The sequence below is a fragment of the Canis lupus genome, chromosome 5 (genome assembly GCF_048164855.1).
Source record: "Canis lupus baileyi chromosome 5, mCanLup2.hap1, whole genome shotgun sequence".
Taxonomy (NCBI): Eukaryota; Metazoa; Chordata; class Mammalia; order Carnivora; family Canidae; genus Canis; species Canis lupus.
The window spans coordinates 55,086,149-55,107,681 of NC_132842.1; the positions used below are offsets into that span (position 1 = coordinate 55,086,149).

Genomic DNA, 21,533 nt, shown 5'->3' on the forward strand with positions numbered 1-21,533 from the left:
GCGGGGCGCAGGCCGGGGCCGCGCTCCAGGTCAGGCAGTGCGGGAGACGCCCCAGCCCGGCTCCGTCGGAGGCCGCCCTTCTCCGCGCGTCGCGGAAGCGCCGGCCGGCCCCGAAGGCCCCCGGGGGGCGGGACCTCCGACAGGCTCGGCGCTGGGCCCGAGCGGGGCCGGGAGCGGGTCCTTGGGCGGGAGCAGAGCCCGGGCTCGTCCGCTCCTCTCCGCCCACGAGGGGATGCAGCTCCCGGAAAGTAAGGCCGCCGCGGCCGCGGCCCCGCCGTGAATCCCGTGTCCGCCCCCGCGCCGGCCCGCGTCCCCGGCGCCCCTCCTCCGAGCTGCCCTTCCCTCCCCTTGCGGCCGGGCGGTGGGAGTGCACCCTGCTGGCCGCGGTCGGGGCTCGGCTCTCGCCGCCTCGGGGCCCCCGGCGGGCAGCGCCCGGGCCTCGGCTCCGCGGCGCGAGGGGGGAGGGGGTCGCTTCCACCGCCGGAACCTGACGTCACCCGGGACCCTCGGCTTCTTTCTGAAAGGAGGTAACTGTCGGTCTCGCTTTCACAGAGCGACTGGCGCCCCGGCCGTGAGAGCAGCCCTGCCGGCGGCGGCTCCTCCGTACGTGTTTTGTGCACCTTCAGAGCCGAGGCCCCTCGCACCGCGAGCGCTTGGTTTGGTCGCGCGTGGAAGCCTGCACGCCCTACACGCGCCGCCCGAGCGTCTCCGCCGCGGGTGCGCACCTGCCGGCCCCACGCCCCGAGCCCCCGGCTCAGCCCCCGGCTGCTGCGGACGCCGGGCTCGGTCGGGGTCGGAGACCCAGCGCGGCCCGCGGCTCTCCCCGTCGGTCACAAGGGTCATGAACGGTCAGGTTTAAAGTCTTTTCCCAAAGTAAGTACAAGTGGATTTGTTACCTGGTGAGGTTGCTGTTTGGGGTTGCCTTTTTTTTTTTTTTTTTTTTTTGAAATTTTGCGGGGATTTGGGTAACCTGGAACTGTAATTTAAAATGAGGGAAATTAAAAATAAATAAAATAAAATGAGGGAAATTCAAACTTTCAGCACAGGAACCACGCAGAGAGAATTGTCTGGTTTTCTCACTGGTGACATGTCGAGTTTTTTTTTTTTTTTTTCCACTTTCTCTAATACATTATTGAGTTCACGTGCTGTTGATACCCCTTGAGGGTTGACTCATTTATAGTAATTAAAAGTAGACTTTATTTATTTATTTATTTATTTATTTATTTTTACTTATTTTTTTTAAAGTAAACTTTATTTTAGCATTTTGGACTCCTTCACCTATGCTGACGTCATCTCACTAGTTCTTTTTTTTTTTTTTTTGTCTCACTAGTTCTTGAGCCTTTATCATACTGCATATTAGGTTTATATCACTATATTTCTGTTTCCTATTTTTTCCTCATTTGAGTTTTTTTTTTCTCTCTCTCCCCTTTTGTTTTCCTTAGGTGAATTATACTTTAATGTACTACAGGTTGCATACTACGGATGGGAGCTATTACAGTTTATAATGTCAAAAACTTTTCTTAGACCAAAGGTATCTTCCACAAAGGTATGATATGCTAAAATGGCTATGTCATAATTGTCTCCAAATAATGATTTTTCTGCATGTTCTTAATGCCATTAAAGTAGCGATGCCCAGTAACGTTCTAATTAGTGGTCTAAAAATTGTAATAATAAATCGTGAAATGACTAAAAGCACGTTAATTTTTTTAAAATTTTTATTTATTTATGAAAGCCACAGAGAGAGAGAGAGAGAGAGAGAGAGAGAGGCAGAGACACAGGCAGAGGGAGAAGCAGGCCCCATGCACCAGGAGCCCAACGTGGGACTCGATCCCGGGTCTCCAGGATCACGCCCTGGGCCAAAGGCAGGCACCAAACCGCTGTGCCACCCAGGGATCCCAGCACAACGTTAATTTTTGAAAAAGTGTTTGCCATCTCTGTCACAAAGAAAGGCTGAAATCTCTTGAATGAAAAATCAGTAAAAAGAAATATATGAGTCATAGGTAGTGTTGATGCATGACAACAAGAGGTGTCGGGACAGGGGGAGGGAGGAGGGGGAAGCTCAGTGAGTTGAGCATCAGACTCTTGGTTTTGGTTCAGGTCATGATCTCTGGGGTTGTGGGATTGAGCTCTGCAGTGGATTGTGTGCTCAGTGCTGAGTCTGTTTAGGATTCTCTTCCTCTCTCTCCCTCCCCCTCTGCCCCTTTCCTCCCTGTCTGTCTCGCTCTTTCTCAAATAAATGAATAAGGAAAATCTTAAAAAAAACAGATAAGTAAAAATAAAGCTTAACCACAAGCCCTGCCTCGTAAAACTCATGTTTTATCAGCAAGGCTAGTGGTAGAGTAGGATGGGGGTCATTCAGTGTCATGGTCATTTACAGGGTAGTTATTTTCCTAGTGGTGGGTCCCGTTTTTCTCTGATTCTAAGTAAATTATTAAACTTCACTGTTTCTCCCTCCCCCCTCCCCAAGTAAATAGGAGTCCACGTTTATGTAAGAAACAAAATTATAAAATGTATAAGTAACTTGAGATCAGAATTGCAAGATCAGATTTGCTATCAAAAGGTTTAATATAACATATTTTTACATACTCTTTTTTTTTTTTTAAGATTTATTTATTTATTTTGAGAGAGTTTCAGTGAGCCAGGGGAGAGGCAGAGGAAGAGAGAGTCTTAAACAGGCTCTGCTCAATCTCACGACCCTAAGATCACCACCTGAGCTGAAACCAAGAGTCAAGGTTCAACCGTCTAGCCACCCAGGTACCCCTGCATACTCTAATTTTTTTTTTTTTTTTAAGATTTTGTTTATTTATTTGAGAGCGCACCAGCAGGAGCTGGGGGAAGGCAGAGGGAGAGGGAGAAGCACACTTCACAGGTGGGGCTCCATCCCAGGACTCTGAGATCACCACCTGAGCAGAAACTTAACCAACTGAGCCACTCATTCTTAAAAATGCCCGCATATTCTTAAAAATAGAAGAAAAGAGCCAAAATTGTAGTATTATGGACAGTCTTGAAGAATAAGAAATTAATTATTTGGCTATGACTGAAATTTTTCCCCATAGGTCTTCATTTCTTTTCTCACTGACAAGAATATTCTTAACCTTCTCTCCTTAAAGGGGGTGTGAAGTGTGACTTTCATTCCTAAAGTAGTTCTAACCCCCAGCTTGCTTTTCCTCAGCATTGTGTAACAAATCGTTCACAACTATGGTTGAGTATTCTTCAGGAGAAATATAATCTTGATTCCTCCCTACTAGCCAGCCAAGGAATTTCAAAATCCATGTACTAAGCTAAATTTTTAGATTTATAGCATGGGAATGTTAAGAAAATTCATCTTAAAAATTTTAGTTGCTGGGGATCTCGGAGTGACTCAGTGGTTTAGCACCTGCCTTTGGCCCATGGCATGATCCTGGGGTCCCGGGATCGAGTCCCACATCAGGCTACCTGCATGGAACCTGCTTCTCCCTCTGCCTGTGTCTCTGCTTCTTGCTCTCTCTATCTCTCATGAATAAATAAATAAAATCTTTAAAAAAATAAATTTTTTGCTAAAAGAAAAGTTTTTAACACTCCTAAGTAGTTTTGGGTTTAAGTTGTTTGATTCATCATCTTTCTCCGTGTGTATTTTGAAAGGATTCTTTAAAAAAGGTAATGATGGGGATCCCTGGGTGGCTCAGTGGTTTAGCTCCTGCCTTTGGCGCAGGGCGTGATCCTGGGGTCCCGGGATCCATTCCCGCGTCGGGCTCCCTGCATGGAGCCTGCTTCTCTCTCTGCCTGTGTCTCTGCCTCTCTCCCTCTGTGTGTATCTTTCATGAATAAATAAAGAAAGAAAATCTTAAAAATAAATAGAAATTAAAAAATAAAAAAGGTAATGTTAGAGGGAAATGTAGAGAAAGATCAGCAATTTCTATAGACCAGAAGAACATGAGGTAGGACTCACTGACTTTCCTGCTCTTTTATCCCAGTTTTGTTTTCTTAGATGAATCTGGTAAACAAATCATCCTCCCTGGAAAGCCTGCTTCCCTTTTATGAAAATAGTATTTCCTTTATGGGCTGAAGAGTAATATAATCATGATTTACAAAATATTCATAGCATTAGGATTCTTAGGCTTTATCTTCTCCAAGTCCTAAAGATGCTAGGGATTATTTAGCTATATGCAATGGTTCTTGGTTTGTGAATGTATTAACCAGGACAAGGCAGGTTTACTCTTTGTACAGTTATATGTGGTTAAAATATTGTATTTCTTTGTTTTGCTTCTTTTTTGGTACATAATTTTAATATTCATGTTTCAGTCCTACAAATGAGCTTAAGAAGAATCAGTCTGTTTTATACTGGGAAGATTATTAGTAAAAAAATTAAGTTTGTATTCTATATTCCTTTATATGGCATTTGTCTTTGCCCTGGTCAAGTGGACAAATATGTATATGTACCAACCATGAAGTAAAAAAATAATATGTACTGTGGCAGTCTTAATTTAAAGAACTAGTTTCTGAGGTTTTTATTTAAAATGTTGCAAATATGTCAAATTTTTTTTTTTGTAGAGTACTTATGTAGGGAATAAATGCAGATAATGTAATGCTTATATGATTTCTTTTTTTCAGGTAACAGACTGGGTAGACCCATCATTTGATGATTTTTCAGAGAGTACGTGCATCTCTATTACTGCCACATCATTAGGTGTGAATAATTCAAGTCACAGAAGGAAAAATGTGCCTTCGAGATTAGAAAGTAGCAGATTTCCAGCTAGAAAAAGAGAAAAGCCATCAGAACACGTTTATGGTCTCGAAAATTCAAAAGAATATCTGTCTGAAAATGAACCATGGGTGGATAAATACAAACCAGAAACTCAGGTACTGTATACAATGCAAACAGGCATACATAATTTCATTTCAGGAGGGAGAAGATTGTACATTTTTAGATTATTACTCATAAAAAGCTTTGAATTAATTAGAAAAAAGATAATTCCTAGTTTTTATTATGTTCTGTTTCTCAGCATTTCTCAAGTTACTTTGAAATTACCATTGGATATTTGTCTTAGATTTAATTTAATCCCAACACAGAATTGATCTGTTAATTTTTTTCTTAAATGTAATATCTTTCCCTATTCACATCCCAAAATGTATTTCAGGATTTCAAAAAATTACATAATTCCAAACCTGCCCCAAAGTCTCATACAATGGTGTCAGCATTAAGAATAGAATTTTTCAATATACAAAAGTGTAATAATAAAGACTGTTTCCCATAGCATGTTGTTTGCTAGTTTTTTCATTTAAAATGTTTGATTTAGATTAATATGTGCTGCTATACCAAAAATCCTTGAGTTAAAATGTTTTATTTTAAACTTGAAATTTTTAGCATGAACTTGCTGTGCATAAAAAGAAAATTGAAGAGGTTGAAACCTGGTTAAAAGCTAAAGTCATAGAAAGGCAACCAAAACAGGTAATTCAATAAGAAATGTGTTTTTAAAATATATAACATGACGTGTGTTTCTCTGATTTACAGGGGGTTGTAAGAAGCTAAGTTTTTTTTTTTTTAAGATTTTATTTATTTATTCATGACAGACACACAGAGAGGGAGAGAGAGAGGCAGAGACACAAGCAGAGGGAGAAGCAGGCTCCATGCAGCGAGCCTGATGTGGGACTCGATCCTGGGTCTCCAGGATCCGGCCCTGGGCTGAAGGCGGCGCTAAACCACTGAGCCACCCCGGCTCCCCGAAGAAGCTAAATTTTTATGGTGATTTTGTTAAGTCCAGATCACCTAAGATAAAAAAAGTTTCTGATTTGCTACTATAAACTTTGCTAAAGACTCAAAATTTTTGAGATATCTCCTTTACTTGTACCTCTTTTTCCTGCTTAAGTCTTATCATCATTATAAAGCATAATATGCCAGTTAGGGTGCTAGTATATTTAGCACATCAGATTATCTTACGCTGAAGCAAGCAGGCAAATTACATATTAGTTTTTGTACTAAATACAGCCTAAAACAGTCATCATTCATTTTAAGGCTGATGTTTTTTGTTTCACTTCCTAATTCTGTGATCACTCTTAGCCTCCAAGCTAGAATATTCTTTCTCTCTCTTAAACTTAACTTTATTTTGAGATTCTTCAAACATAAAAGAAAATAGAATAATAAATGAATACTATAATGCCCATTATGTACCCATCATTTCCACTCTTAAATATTTCGAAGTATTTATATAAAGTATTTTAAAATACGAATATGTGACATTTCTTTCAGACTTCTGGAAACATTAGTATGCCACTTTTTTCTTTTTTTTTAAGTAAAGCACTTTCATAATCAACTGTACCCTTATTCTGTCTAACAAAATTAATTATAATTCCTTGAGGTTACCTAATGTTTATTTCATATTCACATTTCTCCATTTGTCTGCAGAATGTTATATGTAGTATAGATTTATTATATGTAGTATAGTATAGTATAGATTTGTTACAACCAGGATCTAATCAAGGACCACACATTGCATTTGATTGTTAGATTTCTTAGGTCTTCTAAAATCTAGAATGGTCCCCTTTTACCCTCTTTTTCTCTAAGACATTGCCTTACTGAAGACGCCAGCCCAGGTGACCTGTAGAACTGTCACATTCCAGATTTGTCAGGTTTCCTCTTGATGACTAGCTTGTTCTTCTATCCTGTATTTCCTATAGCCTGGAAATTTGACTCAAGGGTTTGATTAGACTCAAGTTGAACATTTTTGTAAGAATACTTTTAAAATACTATGTATATTTTATATTGTACCATACTATAAAACAGGTTTGGTTTTCCTGCTGTCTTTCATATTAAGTTTGATCACTAAATTAAGAAAATAGAAAACTTCGTCGTGAAATTATTTTCCCTGCTGCCACATAACATATGGGGAGTTAATTTGACAATGTTAAATGTCTGTTTCCCCAGCAGTCTTTCATGTAAGTGTAAGTGCTTTAGCATCCATTTTCAGTCCTTGCTTGAATTCAGTTATTTTGTTAAGATTGTGATGTGGGGGCAGCCCAGGTGGCTCAGCGGTTTAGCGCTGCATTCAGCCCAGGGGGTGATCCTGGAGTCCCGGGATCAAGTCCCACATTGGGCTCCCTGCAGGGAGCCTGCTTCTCCCTCTGCCTGTGTCTCTGCCTCTCTCTCTCTGTGTCTCTCATGAATAAATAAAATCTTAAAAAAAAAAAAAGATTGTGATGTGGCTTTTTTTTTTTTTTTTTTTTTTTAAGATTCTATTTATTTGGGCAGCCCTGGGTGGCTCTGTGGTTTCGCGCTGCCTTCAGTCCAGGGTGTGATCCAGGAGACCTGGGATCGAGTCCCATGTTGGGCTCCCTGCATGGAGCCTGCTTCTCCCTCTGCCTGTGTCTGTGACTCTCTCTCTCTCTCTCTCTCTGTGTCTCTCGTGAATAAATAAGTAAAATCTTAAAAAAAAAAATTCTATTTATTTGAGAGCCAGTGAGCATAAATGGTGGGGAGGGGGACAGAGGGAGAAGCCAACTCTGCTGAGTTAGGGAGCCCAACTCAGAACTTGATCCCATGACCCCAGGATCATTACTTGAGCAAAGGCAGATTCTTTTTTTTTTTTTTTTCAAAGGCAGATTCTTAACTGACTGGGCCACCCAGGCGCCCTGTGAAATGGTGATTTTTAAATTTTACTATTCTGTAATTGTTAGCTGGCATCTATCTTTTTCTTTTCCCTTCCCTTCCCTTCCTTTTCTTTTTTCTTTTTTCTTTCTTTTCTTTTCTTTTCTTTTCTTTTCTTTTCTTTTCTTTTCTTTTCTTTTCTTTCTTCTCTTCTCTTCTCTTCTCTTCTCTTCTCTTCTCTTCTCTTTTCTTTTCTTTCTTTTCTTTTCTTTTCTTTCTTTCAAGATTTTATGTATTTATTCATGAGAGACACAGGCAGAGGGAGAAGCAGGCTCCATGCAGGGAGCCCGACGTGGGACTCGATCCCGGGTCTCCAGGACCACACCCCGGGCTGAAGGCGGCGCTAAACCACTGAGCCACCTGGGCTGCCCATCTGGCATTTTTTTTTTCTTTCTTTTTTGGCATTTTTCTATGAAGAATAGTTTGCCATCACTAACGGGCTAGTTACCTTTAAATACAGTTCCAAATGGAAACACAGGATAGATTTTAATTCATTGCCTTTAATTTTCAACTTTGACATGAAGGAGTTAGTGTTTTAGTTGCCTTTCATGTTAACAGACCTTTCTCTTTTTTAAATCGAGGTATTTTTCTGTCTGGTCTGTGGATTTAACCATTTGGTTTAGGGTTTAGATAATGTATTTAAGGTTGATTTGCAGTGTCAGCATTGGTATCCCTCCACTGGCTCATAAAAATCTCCCTTCTGTGAGTAGATTCTTGGGCAATTTCCCTGATGCACTTACATTCAGGCATTTTCTTAGCTCAGCTAATATTTTTATAATTTCAGTGTTCACTATGTTTTCTTACTTGCCAGTACCTTTTAAGTATAAACATTATCATGTTCTAAATCTATACATGTTATGGGATCCCTGGGTGGTGCAGCGGTTTGGCGCCTGCCTTTGGCCCAGGGCGCGATCTTGGAGACCCGAGATCGAATCCCACGTCGGGCTCCCGGTGCATGGAGCCTGCTTCTCCCTCTGCCTGTGTCTCTGCCTCTCTCTCTCTCACTGTGTGCCTATCATAAATTAAAAAAAAAAAAATAAATAAATCTATACATGTTACTGTTAATATTCTAATAAACTTAGGTGTGTGTGTATATGTTGGTATTTGGGAAAATATTTCCTCTACGGTTTTAAAAGCTTTCTTCCTCTAAGAATTTGGAATCTCATCAATCATATACTCTTTTTTATATAAAAATTCAATGATGTCAGTAATCTTAAGACATTTGATTCAAAAACATGTTTGATAACTTCAAGAATTTTCTTTGGGAAGCTAAAATTATTTTTTCTTAAATGTATTGTAAGTAAAAAAAAATGTAAGTACTTAAAATATTCGCTGAATTTAATTATTCAGGGAAACATCTTTCAAAATATAGTAAAACTATTATAATTTGATGGAAATGTACAGCATAAGGGATACAGTCAATATTGCAAGTGACTGTGTGGTGATACATGGTCCAGACTTACCACGATAATCATACTATAACACATAAAACTATCGAATCACTATGATGTACATTTGAAACTATCAGGTTGCTATATGTTATTTATATTTCACTTTAAAAAAATGAGGAAACTTAAAAAAAGGAAACTATTATAATGTAGATGATAGAAACATTAACAAAAGTCTTCATGTTTAATTTTTTTTTTTAATTTTTTTTATTTATTTATGATAGTCACAGAGAGAGAGAGAGAGAGAGAGAGGCAGAGACACAGGCAGAGGGAGAAGCAGGCTCCATGCACCAGGAGCCCGATGTGGGATTCGATCCCGGGTCTCCAGGATCGCGCCCTGGGCCAAAGGCAGGCGCCAAACCACTGCGCCACCCAGGGATCCCAAGTCTTCATGTTTTAGTGTTGTGATAGACTATCTCCCACTTCTCTTACTGGAAGCAAAACTTACTATGTGGCTGTACTCACTATGTCAGAAAACAAGATGCTTCACTCTGTTATCTAAGAAACATATGTGGGTGTGCAGGCTTGATCTTCATCTTTTTTTTAAATAAAAGACTACTGCTTGAAAGTAGTCAGTTATCATTATTTACATTAGGTGTGTCCTGTAAAGTTACAAGAAACAATAAGTAAAGAGTGAATCATAGTTCCTAGGAGAAATAAGGAGTAAGGTTCCTACCAATATTTCTCTGTCCACATTTACCTCAAGTCATCAAAATATAAACTTGTTGGGCAGCCCCGGTGGCATAGCGGTTTGGCGCCGCCTGCAGCCCAGAGCGTGATCCTGGAGATCCAGGATCAAGTCCCACGTCGGGCTCCCTGCATGGAGCCTGCTTCTCCCTCTGCCTGTGTCTCTGCCTCTCTCTCTCCAGCTCTGTGTCTCTCATGAGTAAATAAAATAAAATCTTTAAAAAAAAAAAATTTATATATATATATATATAAAAACTTGTTTTATATTTGTTTTTAAAGAAACCATATTTGATATATATTATTGAATCATTAGTCATGGCCGGTATCACTATGACTCATGCACTCATACATTTTAAAAAGTGAGACTGGTTCTCTTCTGGGGCCAAGTACTAGGGCACTTATTTATAAGTTAGTAAAGGTAAACAGTTGAGCAAGGATTTCCTCACCAGAGAATGTAGGAAATCTTCTGATATTTTTTTAGCTTTAACTTTTTGTTTTTTAAACTTTAACTTTTTTTTAAGAGATTTTATTTATTCATGACAGACACACACAAAGAGAGAGGCAGAGACAGGCAGAGGGAAAGGCAGGCTCCATGCAGGGAGCCCGATGTGGGACTCGATTCCAGGTCTCCAGGATCATACCCCGGGCTGAATGTAGCGCCAAACCGCTGGGCCATCGGGGCTGCTCAAACTTTAACTTTTTTATGTGATTTATTATACAAGGAGATACTATTGTGACCTATAACCTATATAGTCTCTTGGAGTTCTAGCTCTGTAAAGTATGTTTCTTAATATACATTTCTTAAAGAATCATATTCTAACATCCTCCTGTAAGAATATTATACTTGTTTAGTACTAATGCATATAATCCAAAGAGATCAGGACTCCTGGTTGGCTCAGTGGTTGAGTGTCTGCCTTTGGTTCAGGGCGTGATCAAGTCCTGCATCGGGATACCTGTGGGGAGCCTGCCTCTCCTTCTGCCTGTGTCTCTGCCTCTCTCTCTGCCTCTCATGAATAAATAAAACCTTAAAAAAGAAATTCCAAAGAGATCTGTATTAAGGTAGAATTTTGAGTTCAGGTAACGTCTATAAATACTTTATTCAGACATTACTTCCTTAATATAGCTGAAGTTTAGTTGTTTTGTCTAAGTAGTCCTTGGGAGGGACATAATATAAGAATTGAAGAATTATCAGCAGCTATGCTTAAAGTTTAGGAAATAAGATTATCCTGTTTTATCTAACGCTGGTATAATCCAGCTAACATCAGTGAAATATTAGGATATACCAGAGATTAAGTAAATATTTATAGAAGTAACTAGTATTTGAAAGAAAATTCAAACATAATAGTCTAGCATTCCAGTTACTTTGAATTTTGATTAATGTTTGTATTTGGTTTTAGGGTGGATCTATTTTATTAATAACAGGTCCTCCTGGATGTGGGAAAACGACAACTGTAAAAATACTATCAAAAGAGCATGGTATTCAAGTACAAGAGTGGAGTAATCCAATTTTACCAGACTTCCAAAAAGATGATTTCAAGGAGATATTTAATCCTGGTAAGGTTTGCTATGAAGGTAGTGGAAATAGTGGGAAAAGTATGTTTAAAGGTTTGAGACTCCCCATCTATATTCTTGAGATTCCTAAGATCCTTTTTTTTTTCCCTAAGATCCTTTTGGGTATATGTTTTTATGAGGAAAATCCATGTTGTCACTCCTTTGCTAGATTGGCTTCTGCCCACTATCAATAGCTTCAGAAAATAGGAATAGCAGTCAAATGAAGCCATATGAGAGCATTTTCTTTCATACTTACCCATTTCAGAGAAAAAATTTCAGGAGAAGAGGGGAAGCTTTCTTCCAGTAGAGGAGAATGGGATTCTTTGAGAATTAAGTCTGACATTGATTCATTGTCAGCATACTCATTTGGAGTATCTTCATTGTGTAGGCAAAAACATATAAATGTTGTTACCAGTTGTGTGACTATTATATTGACAGCTGTTTCATGAAGTCAGTTAATTCTATATTATATTCATTGGTATAGAAAATTCATGGTCCATGATGACTCTTGTCTTTTGAAATGAATATCCTATTTTAAATTTCTGCAGTTTTGCCTAAATAGAAAAAATCTACACTGTTGTGAGCTCCTTCAGGTATATGCGAATATGTTTAGAAACATGTGTTTACATACATATGTGTAATATGTATACATAATTTGTTGAAAGTGTTAAATATGTTTTTTTTGTTTTGTTTTGTTTTCAGAATCAAGCTTCCATGTATTTCCCTACCAATCTCAGATAGCAGTTTTTAAGGAGTTTCTACTTAGAGCAACAAAATATAACAAACTACAAATGCTTGGAGATGATCTAAGAACTGATAAGAGGATAATTCTGGTTGAAGTATGGACAAATTTTGAGATCCTGCTGTAGCTATTGAGTAAATAATTGCAAGCTATATCTTACCGATAGTAGCATTAACTTTCTCCCTAGTATTAATGGTAGTAAAATATAACATGAAGGCTCCCTGATAGCAGAAACCTCAGGTCTTTTTCAGTAAACATGAATAGAGTGGCTATAGATTAATGAACTTTAAAACTATAATGGCTTAAGTGTAGAAAAGCAATAATTTGGATGTCTTAGTGAAAATACTGTAACTAGTAGTGACCCTAAGAAATTTGATCTGAAAATTGGGTTTCCCATTGATGCATTTTATTGTTTAAGATACCTACTTTTTCACATTTTCCTTAATTTCTATAAAAGTTTTAGTTATAGTACATTGAATAGGAAACATTTTTTCCCTTAATTTGGTAAATATGAATCTTGTATAAATTCACACAAGGAACAGCCCGGTGGCTCAGCGGTTTAGCACCGCCTTCAGCCCAGGGCCTGATCCTGGAGACCCAGGGTTGAGTCCCACATTGGGCTCCCTGCATGGAGCCTGCTTCTCTCTCTGCCTGTGACTCTGCTCCCCCGCCCCCCGCTCTGAATAAATAAATAAAATCTTTTTTTTTTTTTAAGATTTTATTTATTTATTCATAGACACAGCGAGAGAGAGAGAGAGAGAGAGGCAGAGACACAGGCCGAGGGAGAAGCAGGCTCCATGCAGGGAACCCGATGTGGGACTCGATCCCCGGTCTCCAGGATCACACCCCGGGCTGTAGGTGGCGCTGAACCACAGCGCCACCAGGGTTGCCCTAAATAAATAAAATCTTAAAAAAAAAAAAAAAAATTCACACAAGAATAGGGACACCCGGGTGGCTCAGTGGTTGAGTGTCTGCCTTTGGCCCAGGGCATGATCCTGGAGTGCTGAGAATGAGTCCCACATCAGGCTCCCTGCATGGAACTTGTTTCTGGTCCCTCTGTCTGTGTTTCTGCCTCTCTCTCTCTGTGTCTCTCATGAATAAATAAAATCTTTAAAAAAGTTTTTTTTTTCCACAAAATAATAGAACTAATACTTACTATTTTTTAATAGGATTTACCTAACCAGTTTTACCGAGATTCTCATACTTTACATGAAATTCTCAGGTGAGTTTCCGTGAAGTCTCCTCAAACGTTGAATTAAATGGCAATAGCTTATAGTTCAACATTGCTGTATTTTATTTTAGGAGATATGTGCACACTGGTCGATGTCCTCTAATATTTATAATTTCTGACAGTCTCAGTGGAGATAATAATCAAAGGTTACTGTTTCCCAAAGAAATTCAGGAAGAGTGTGCTATAGCAAACATTAGGTAAGAGTAAACTTCTGCTTGTAGTGTTCATACATTGTATTTTTAAAATAATCATGTAACCACTACCTTTCTTCATAAAACTTTTGACAGTTTTAACCCTGTGGCACCAACAATTATGATGAAATTTCTTAATCGAATAGTGACAATGGAAGCTAACAAGGTAAGCCTCTTAAGAAACTAATTTGAATCTTATATTGTAATTTTCTTTATTTATTTTAAAGATTTTACTTATTTATTAGAAACAGAGGCAGAGACACAGGCAGAGGGAGAAGCAAGCTCCATGCAGGGAGCCTGACATGGGACTTGATCCCAGGCCTCTAGGATCACACCCTGGGCCAAAGGTGGCACCAAACCGCTAAGCCATCGGGCCGCCCCTTATATTGTAACTTTAGAAAGCCACACTTGCAGAGTTAGAAACATATATTATTTCACTTTTTAGAATTAAAATACTTGATTATATTCAACAGGCCTGTCATTCTAGAAAAGGCAGGAAATATTGATTTTAAAAATCCTTACCCTTTCTCTATTAAACCTAGCTTTGAAAAAAAAAAAAAAAAACCTAGCTTTGTCTTTCACATTGAGATAAATTTGTCTTTGCTTGACTTTAGTGCTCTAAATTGTGTCTACTATCAAGAAAATGTTTCCGGGATCCCTGGGTGGCGCAGTGGTTTGGCGCCTACCTTTGGCCCAGGGCGCGATCCTGGAAACCCCGGATCGAATCCCACGTCGGGCTCCCGGTGCATGGAGCCTGCTTCTCCCTCTGCCTGTGTCTCTGCCTCTCTCTCTATGTGACTATCATAAATAAATAAAATTAAAAAAAAAAAAAAAAAAGAAAATGTTTCCTGGCATCTAGGTACCTCATCAACAGTCCTACTCTACTTTTATCCTATTGTCAGGTTTTTTTATTGTGGTAAAAAAAACATACATAAAATTTACCATCTTAACCATTTATTTTCTGATGTTGTGGAGATATACTTATCATATAAGTTTAAAGTGTACAGCATATTGATTTGATATACTTACATATTGCACAATGATTACCACTGTGGCATTACACAACACCTCCATCACTTAATGTAATTACCATTTCTTTTTTGTGGTGCGAAGATCTACACTCTTAACAGTATTATTTAATATTTAATAATACAGTATTACCAACTATACCATCTTAATTATTTTTTAAGTGTACAGTTCAGTGTTCTATATATTAACATTGTTGTAAAACAGCTGTTGTCTTATTTATTTATTTTCTTACTTAATTACTTATTTAATTTAAGGAGAAGCAGGTTCCACACAGGGAGCCCGATATGCGACTCGATCCTGGGACCCCAGGTTTATGCCCTGAGCCAAAGTCAGGTGCTCTATAGCTAAGCCACCCAGGTGTCCCGCTGTTGTTGTCAATTTTATTTATTTATTTTTTTTATTTTTTATTTTTTTTTATTTTTTATTTTTTATTTATTTATTTTTTATTTTTTTATGTTGTCATTTTAAGTGCATCATTTTTTTTTTAAAGGTTTTATTTATTTATTAATAGGCACAGAGAGAGAGAGAGGCAGAGACACAGACAGAGGGAGAAGCAGACTCCATGCAGGGAGCCCGATGTGGGACTCGATCCCAGGTCTCCAGGATCACACTCCAGGCTGCAGGCGGCGCCAAACCGCTGCGCCACCAGGGCTGCCCTTCTGTCTTTCAAATAATGATGGAACTTCTCCCAGCAGCATGGTTCTAGGGGGCCCTACTGCTACAAATCGACTAGATGTTACATGAAACGGAATTTTTTTTTTTTTTTTTTTTGCACCCCTCAGATAGTAACCGAAGGAAATCTCCAAGGGAGTGGTTACTTTGAGGATTAAACAAAATTATGTTATGTACAACACTTAGTGGAGTAAATAAAAACTATTAATAGTAAAAAATTAGAAACAAATGGAGTCCAGTAATAGAAGAAGCAATTATTATGGTGCGGTATTATATCATTAGTGTTGTGAGAATATTTAGTAACGTGAGAAAATACAGTTTAATGTCAAAAAATAACAAGATGCAGGGGTGCCTGGCTGGCTCATTTGAAGATCATACAACTCTTGAACTCGGGGTCTTGAGTTGGAGCCACCACGTTGAGTGTAGAGATTACTTTAAATAAGTAAGGGCAGCCCCGGTGGCTCAGCGGTTTACCTGGGCTTCAGTCCAGGGCCTGATCCTGGAGACCTGGGATCGAGTCCCACATCGGGCTTCCTGCATGCAGCCTGCTTCACCCTCTGCCTGTATTTCTGCCTCTCTCTCTCTATCTCTCATGAATAAATAAATAAATAAAATCTTAAAAAATAAAAAGACCTAGAAACTAGTTTTTTCAAGCTTTAATCTTTCATTTTAGAATGGAGGAAATACTATTGTCCCTGATAAAACTTCTCTGGAGTTGCTCTGTCAAGGATGTTCTGGTGATATCAGAAGTGCAATAAATAGCCTCCAGTTTTCTTCTTCGAAAGGTAACTGAAAGATAAATTTTTACAGCATTATTTGGGTAACTAACTTCCTCTTAATTGTTTGTGAAATGAAAATAAACCATTTTAACTTTTAATTAATATATATCTCCATCTACTGTTTGTTTTGAGACTTCTATAAAATCACGTATGTACTCATGCATACACGCACCCCTGTTAACATGTCATTGTATGTATCTGTATACCTGAGACAAAACCTGATGGTTTTGCTACTTTACTTTTTAAAGTTAATTTGGAGGGCAGCCCGGGTAGCTCAGCGGTTTAGCGCCGCCTTCAGCACAGGGTGTGATCCTGGAGACCCAGGATCGAGTCCCACGTCAGGCTCCCTGCATGGAGTCTCCTTCTCCCTCTGCCTCTCTCTCTCATTCTCTCTCTCTCTCTCTCTCTCTCTCTCTCTGTGTCTCATGAATAAATAAAATTTTTTTTAAAAGTTAATTTAGATGAGACTTCTTGGGTGAAAATCCTCTGTCATTTACTGGTGATTAATCTTGCAAATGACAATCATTTTGTGTCTGCATATTCTCATCTTTTGTATGAGAACCTCTCTTAGAGTTGTGTGAAAAGTGAATGTGTATTCCAGTGGTTGATATAGATTAAGGAATGGGAAAAAAAAAAGGAGTCAATAAATGGTCAGCTATTAATGAATTTTATTTTTTTAAAGATTTTTTTATTCATGAGAGACACACAGAGGCAGAGACACAGGCAGAGGGAGAAGCAGGCCCCATGCAGGGAGCCCATTGTGGGACTCCATCCCAAGTCTCCAGGATCACGCCCCGGGCTGCAGGGGGGCACCAAACTGCTGTACCACTGGGGCTGCCCTGTTAATGAATTTTAATAAGTATTGTGCTAAGGGGCTCCTCGGTGGCTCAGTAGGTTAAGCATCCAACTCTTCAGCTCAGGTTGTGATTTCAGGGTTGTGAGATCAAGCCCCAGGTGGGGCTCTACACTGGACATGGAGCCTGCTTAAGGTTCTCTCTCTCCCTCTCACCGTCCCTGCTTTGTGCACGTGGGCATGCTCTCTCTCCAAAATAAATACATTTTTTAAAAAATATATAGTATTGTGTGTAGGTAGGTTTGCTTTTTATTTATTTTTAATTTATATATGATAAATTTAGCAAATTGATTTACCTTTATTGTAAAAAAGGGTGCAGTATCATGCCGTATAGAGATAGCATAGAGGCTCCTTAGTGGCTCAGTTGGTTAAGTGTCTGACTCTTTTGTTTTTATTCATGAGATAGACAGAGAGAGAGAGAGAGGCAGAGACACAGGCAGAGGGAGAAACAGGCTCCATGCAGGGAGCCCGACATGGGACTCGATCCTGAGTCTCCAAGATCACACCCCGGGCTGAAGGCGGCGCTAAACCACTGAGCCATCTGGGCTGCCCCAGTGTCTGACTCTTGATCTTAGTTCAGGTCTTGATCTCAGGGTCCTGAGTTCAAGCCCTGTGTTAGGCTCCACATTGGGCATGGAACCTACTTAAAAACAAAAGGGAACCTGAGTGGCTCAGTAGCTTGAGTGACCAACTCCTGGTCTTGGCTCAGGTCATGATCCTCTGGGTCATGGAATGGAGCCTCATGTGGGGCTTGGCACTCAGGGAGTCTGCTTGACGATTCTCTCCCTCTGCCCCCTCCCCCCACTCGCATGCTTGCATGCTTTCTCACTCGCTCTCTCAAATAAATCTTTAAAAAGTATATATAGAGAGATAGCACATGGTTTCTTGAACATTGTCCTCATCAGAAAACATTTAACCAAGCACCTTACTTGATATTTCACACTGAAGAATTGACCTTGAAAAATTAAAAGCCATCTTTGGAGCTCTCAAAATCTATTTGAAATCCTAGTATCTACCTACAAGTGAAACTTGTTTGTTTAGGTTACATCTTTCCTTTTCAAAATAACTGAGAGAAAAGTAAATAGGCAGCATAATAGAACTGAAACTGGAATTCTCATTCAGGCACATAAATGTAAGTGGTGTTTAGTTCACTATTGGAATTATGGGTTGAGAAGTCTGAAGTAAGCCAATTTACAGTCCTAACTACCATTTATAATGTTATTATTCTGAGCTCAGAAATTTTGAAGGGAAGAAAATATTTTCTGAGTGGGTCAGGAACTGTATTTGCAATCATATATTTTCCCATTTAATTCTTGACCAGCTTAATGAGATAGACAATAAGAAAAATAAAACCCAGATCCTATGTTCTGTCTGCTCTTCCAGGTTACTTAAGTGATGCATTCTGGGTTTTGAAGGGTAGATTTACGAATGAAATGTCAAAACAGATCTATTCATAAATTGAAGACTGCCCAAATGAGTAGAGAGGTAATACAGAATAGCTGTTGAACATGCACTACAGAACTGTACGGCCTGGATTCAAATCACTCACTAGCTGATGATCTTGAGGCAGTTACTTAATCCCTTTATATCTCCTATCTTTAATGTGCGTAATAATAGTTCTCCCCTAATCAAGTTGTTTTAAGGATTTAATTGGCTAATACATATCATGCACCAAAAACAGTTCCTTGCACAAGCAGTACCATGAGAAATCAAAATGATAGGCCTGTATTAGAGAATATATCATTTCTATGTGTGAAACTTTGAAATCTATGTTGTGAGAGATTATATTCCATTTTAATAGCATAGCAACTCAAAGCCAACTCTTACTCAGTTCACATACTTTATAATTACCATTTATTAGAAAAATATATTTTAACTAAAATACTTAGTGTTACTGTATATAAAATATTGTCAGTTTTTTCATATTTTAATTTTATTTTCAATATTGTCTCTTGGGTGTATATTATTTAGGAGCAAACAGTTTATGGCCAAGGAAGAAAGGAATATCTTCAATAAAATCAGATGCTGTGCTGTCAAAATCAAAACGAAGAAAAAAAACTGATACGATTTTTGAAAACCAAGAAGTCCAAGCTATTGGTGGCAAAGATGTTTCTCTCTTTCTCTTCAGAGCATTGGGGAAAATATTATATTGTAAAAGTAAGAGAATCCTATATGGTTTTTTTTTAATCTGTTAGTCTTACAACTGACATTAAATACCAATTTTTGAAAATGTCACTTATTTGGCAGGTAGGGCTAGGTCTGACACTGTTGGGCAAGGGCTAAGACAGAGCAGGTGAATGTATTTAGAGTATTTTTGGACTATGGACAGGATTAAATCTAAAAGCTGTAGACTCAATCCCTGACTGTAAATCTTTAAAAAGATAGTTTGCTGCAGGTAAGACATCAGGTTCTCTAGAATTTTAGCAACAATTGGTGGTAGTCCAAAGCACCCTTAGAACTGAACTCTGGACACAGGACCCTAGGCAAATTGCCAGGTAGCTTCAGGCTACTTTGTATCTCTTTACATTTCTCTTCACTATTGGCTCTGTCCCCCAACCTCCTGTTTCCCTCCTGTCTTTAATGCCTGCTTCACCTCAGTCCTTCCACCTGGATCACTGATGTCTAAGCTTCCAAATTGTTTCTCCTTTCAATAAAATCCCAAACTGGTTTTTTTATGTGGAAAATAACAGTTCTCAGGATGCCTGGGTGGCTCAATGGTTGAGCGTCTGCCTGTGGCTCAGGGCGTGATCCCAGAGTTCTGGGATCGAGTCCTGCATCGGGCTCCCCGCAGGGAGCCTGCTTCTCCCTCTACCTGTGTCTCTGCCTCTCTCTCTCTGTAGAGTCTCTCATGAATAAATAAATAAAATCTTAAAAAAAAAAAAATTGTTCTCTATCTGCTGATCCTGAAGGAAGAGAATTAGGATTGGGGTGGTGGGGTCAGACATGCTTTTGTATCGATTGAAACAATTCATACAAAATTTCGAAGGAAACTATTGCCATAGTTGGGAATCGTTTTACCTGTTACAGCACTGAATAAATAATCATAATGGACCATTGAGAAAAGTTCTATGTGTACAATGTCCTTGATTTTCTCCCAGGTAGTTTTTCATACCTCTTGTAGAATAGCTGCTTTCCTGGGTCACAAATAGTATGTGAACCAAGCATTCACTGAAGTTTCATGTTTATCACACTTGTTATTATCTGAGACTATTTTCTGGTTGCCAAAAACCCACTTGTTCTAAATGACTGTTTTTAATCTTCCTATAAAACTCTGGGTGCCTCCTATACCCATTTTCCATATTCTCATCTTCCTTGCCTCTTTGTCCTCTATTGTCTCTCTGTATTTCTGCTTCATTGTCTCTTCACTGCAGGCATCCTTCTTGTTTTAGGCTAATATTTCTCAGTTTCTTCTTTCCAGATGGTTGAAAATTTGGGATTTCTATATGGAAAACTTCATGCCACCCGAACCGAATGAAACAGGCATCACTTAGGTGAAAGTGAAGACATACCCCTGTCCTTGGATCCTCTTACCTCTGAATAGCCTCAGTGGCTATTCCCACCAATTATTTTCCTTCTACTCTTTGTTTTCCTTCTCAACATTCATTATAACTTCTTGTATCAGGGAACAGGGTTCCTGTTCTCTCATGCAGAAAGCAATCTCAGCCTACATAGTAGAGAAAACAGTAAAGATTTTTATATTGAGACTGAGGATCAAAGAAGAAAGCAGCTCAGAGCTGAAAAGGTGAAATGCTGCAGAGCACTTTGAGAATTGGAATATTTAGTTTAATAATCCAGGCATCAGAATTCTAATTTGAGTTAATAGTGATAATGAGGCAACTCACTGTATATATAGTAGCAAGGCACGGTAATAGTGAAGCAACTCACATAAGCCTCCAGTTACTTTGTTTTTTTAACATCTTAGTGTGTTTGGTATTATGTGCCTAAAGTGCTGAAAAAAATCTTCATATGGGTGGTTCTATGTAACTATAGGGTGGTGTTATTTTTAGTAATTCTAGAAATTTTTTTACAGGAGCATCTTTAACAGAATTAGATTCCCCTCGATTGCCTTCACATTTATCAGAGCATGAGCGAGATACCTTACTTGTTCAACCTGAGGTACAGTCTTTAATAACATTTAGTACTTCGTAGAGGATATATATTATTTACATTTGTGGCTATATACATTTAACCCCTACATTTTTAGCTAACTTATATGTTTATGCTTCTTTTTATAGGAAGTGGTAGAAATGTCACACATGCAAGGAGAGTTATTTAATTTATATCTTCACCAAAACTACATAGATTTCTTCGTGGAAGTAGATGATCTTGTGAGAGCCAGTGACTTTCTGAGTTTTGCAGATATCCTCAGCGGTGACTGGAATGTAAGACCATTTGAATTAACTGTTTTTGGTTATGAATGTTTCCTCAGATTTGAGAAAGTTTGCTTTTATTTCTCATTATTTGACATCTTACATAACATAATAATGAAATTAATTCATCCATCCCAGTGTTTGACAGTGGTCAATTTGACTTTCTTGGTGATAACACCAATCTTTTTTTTTTTTTTTTTTTAAAGATTTTATTTATTTATTCATAGAGACACACAGGCAGAGGGAGAAGCAGGCTCCATGCAGGGAACCCAACGTGGGACTCGATCCCGGGTCTCTAGGATCACACCCCAGGCTGCAGGCGGCGCTAAACCGCTGCGCCACCAGGGCTGCCCCACACC

General features: G+C 38.9%; 1 protein-coding gene and 1 long non-coding RNA gene across 5 annotated transcripts in view; one reads left to right on the forward strand and one right to left on the reverse strand.

The window, feature by feature from the left end:
* Window positions 1–94: 94 nt before the first annotated feature.
* The window catches only part of RAD17 (RAD17 checkpoint clamp loader component), a 31,034-nt gene continuing 9,595 nt past the window's right edge, over window positions 95–21,533 (forward strand). For 2 of the 4 annotated variants that reach the window (XM_072826700.1, XM_072826703.1), the window contains exons 1-14: window positions 95–248; window positions 553–873; window positions 1,443–1,546; window positions 4,591–4,839; window positions 5,345–5,428; window positions 11,154–11,310; window positions 12,010–12,146; window positions 13,219–13,271; window positions 13,352–13,477; window positions 13,568–13,637; window positions 15,846–15,957; window positions 18,776–18,961; window positions 20,835–20,920; window positions 21,040–21,186. In XM_072826700.1, the coding sequence (XP_072682801.1) occupies window positions 1,505–1,546; window positions 4,591–4,839; window positions 5,345–5,428; window positions 11,154–11,310; window positions 12,010–12,146; window positions 13,219–13,271; window positions 13,352–13,477; window positions 13,568–13,637; window positions 15,846–15,957; window positions 18,776–18,961; window positions 20,835–20,920; window positions 21,040–21,186 (1,449 nt within the window). In that variant the 5' untranslated portion in view covers window positions 95–248; window positions 553–873; window positions 1,443–1,504. Of the gene's footprint in view, window positions 249–404; window positions 874–1,442; window positions 1,547–4,590; window positions 4,840–5,344; window positions 5,429–11,153; window positions 11,311–12,009; window positions 12,147–13,218; window positions 13,272–13,351; window positions 13,478–13,567; window positions 13,638–15,845; window positions 15,958–18,775; window positions 18,962–20,834; window positions 20,921–21,039; window positions 21,187–21,533 lie in introns of those variants that run through there. The other 2 variants (XM_072826702.1, XM_072826701.1) reach the window with 2 other exon arrangements.
* Window positions 15,814–21,533, reverse strand: part of LOC140633743 (uncharacterized) — a 29,737-nt gene continuing 24,017 nt past the window's right edge. Inside the window, exon 3 of the long non-coding RNA XR_012031338.1 lies at window positions 15,814–15,961. This is a non-coding gene — a long non-coding RNA (uncharacterized lncRNA). The remainder of the gene's footprint in view (window positions 15,962–21,533) is intronic.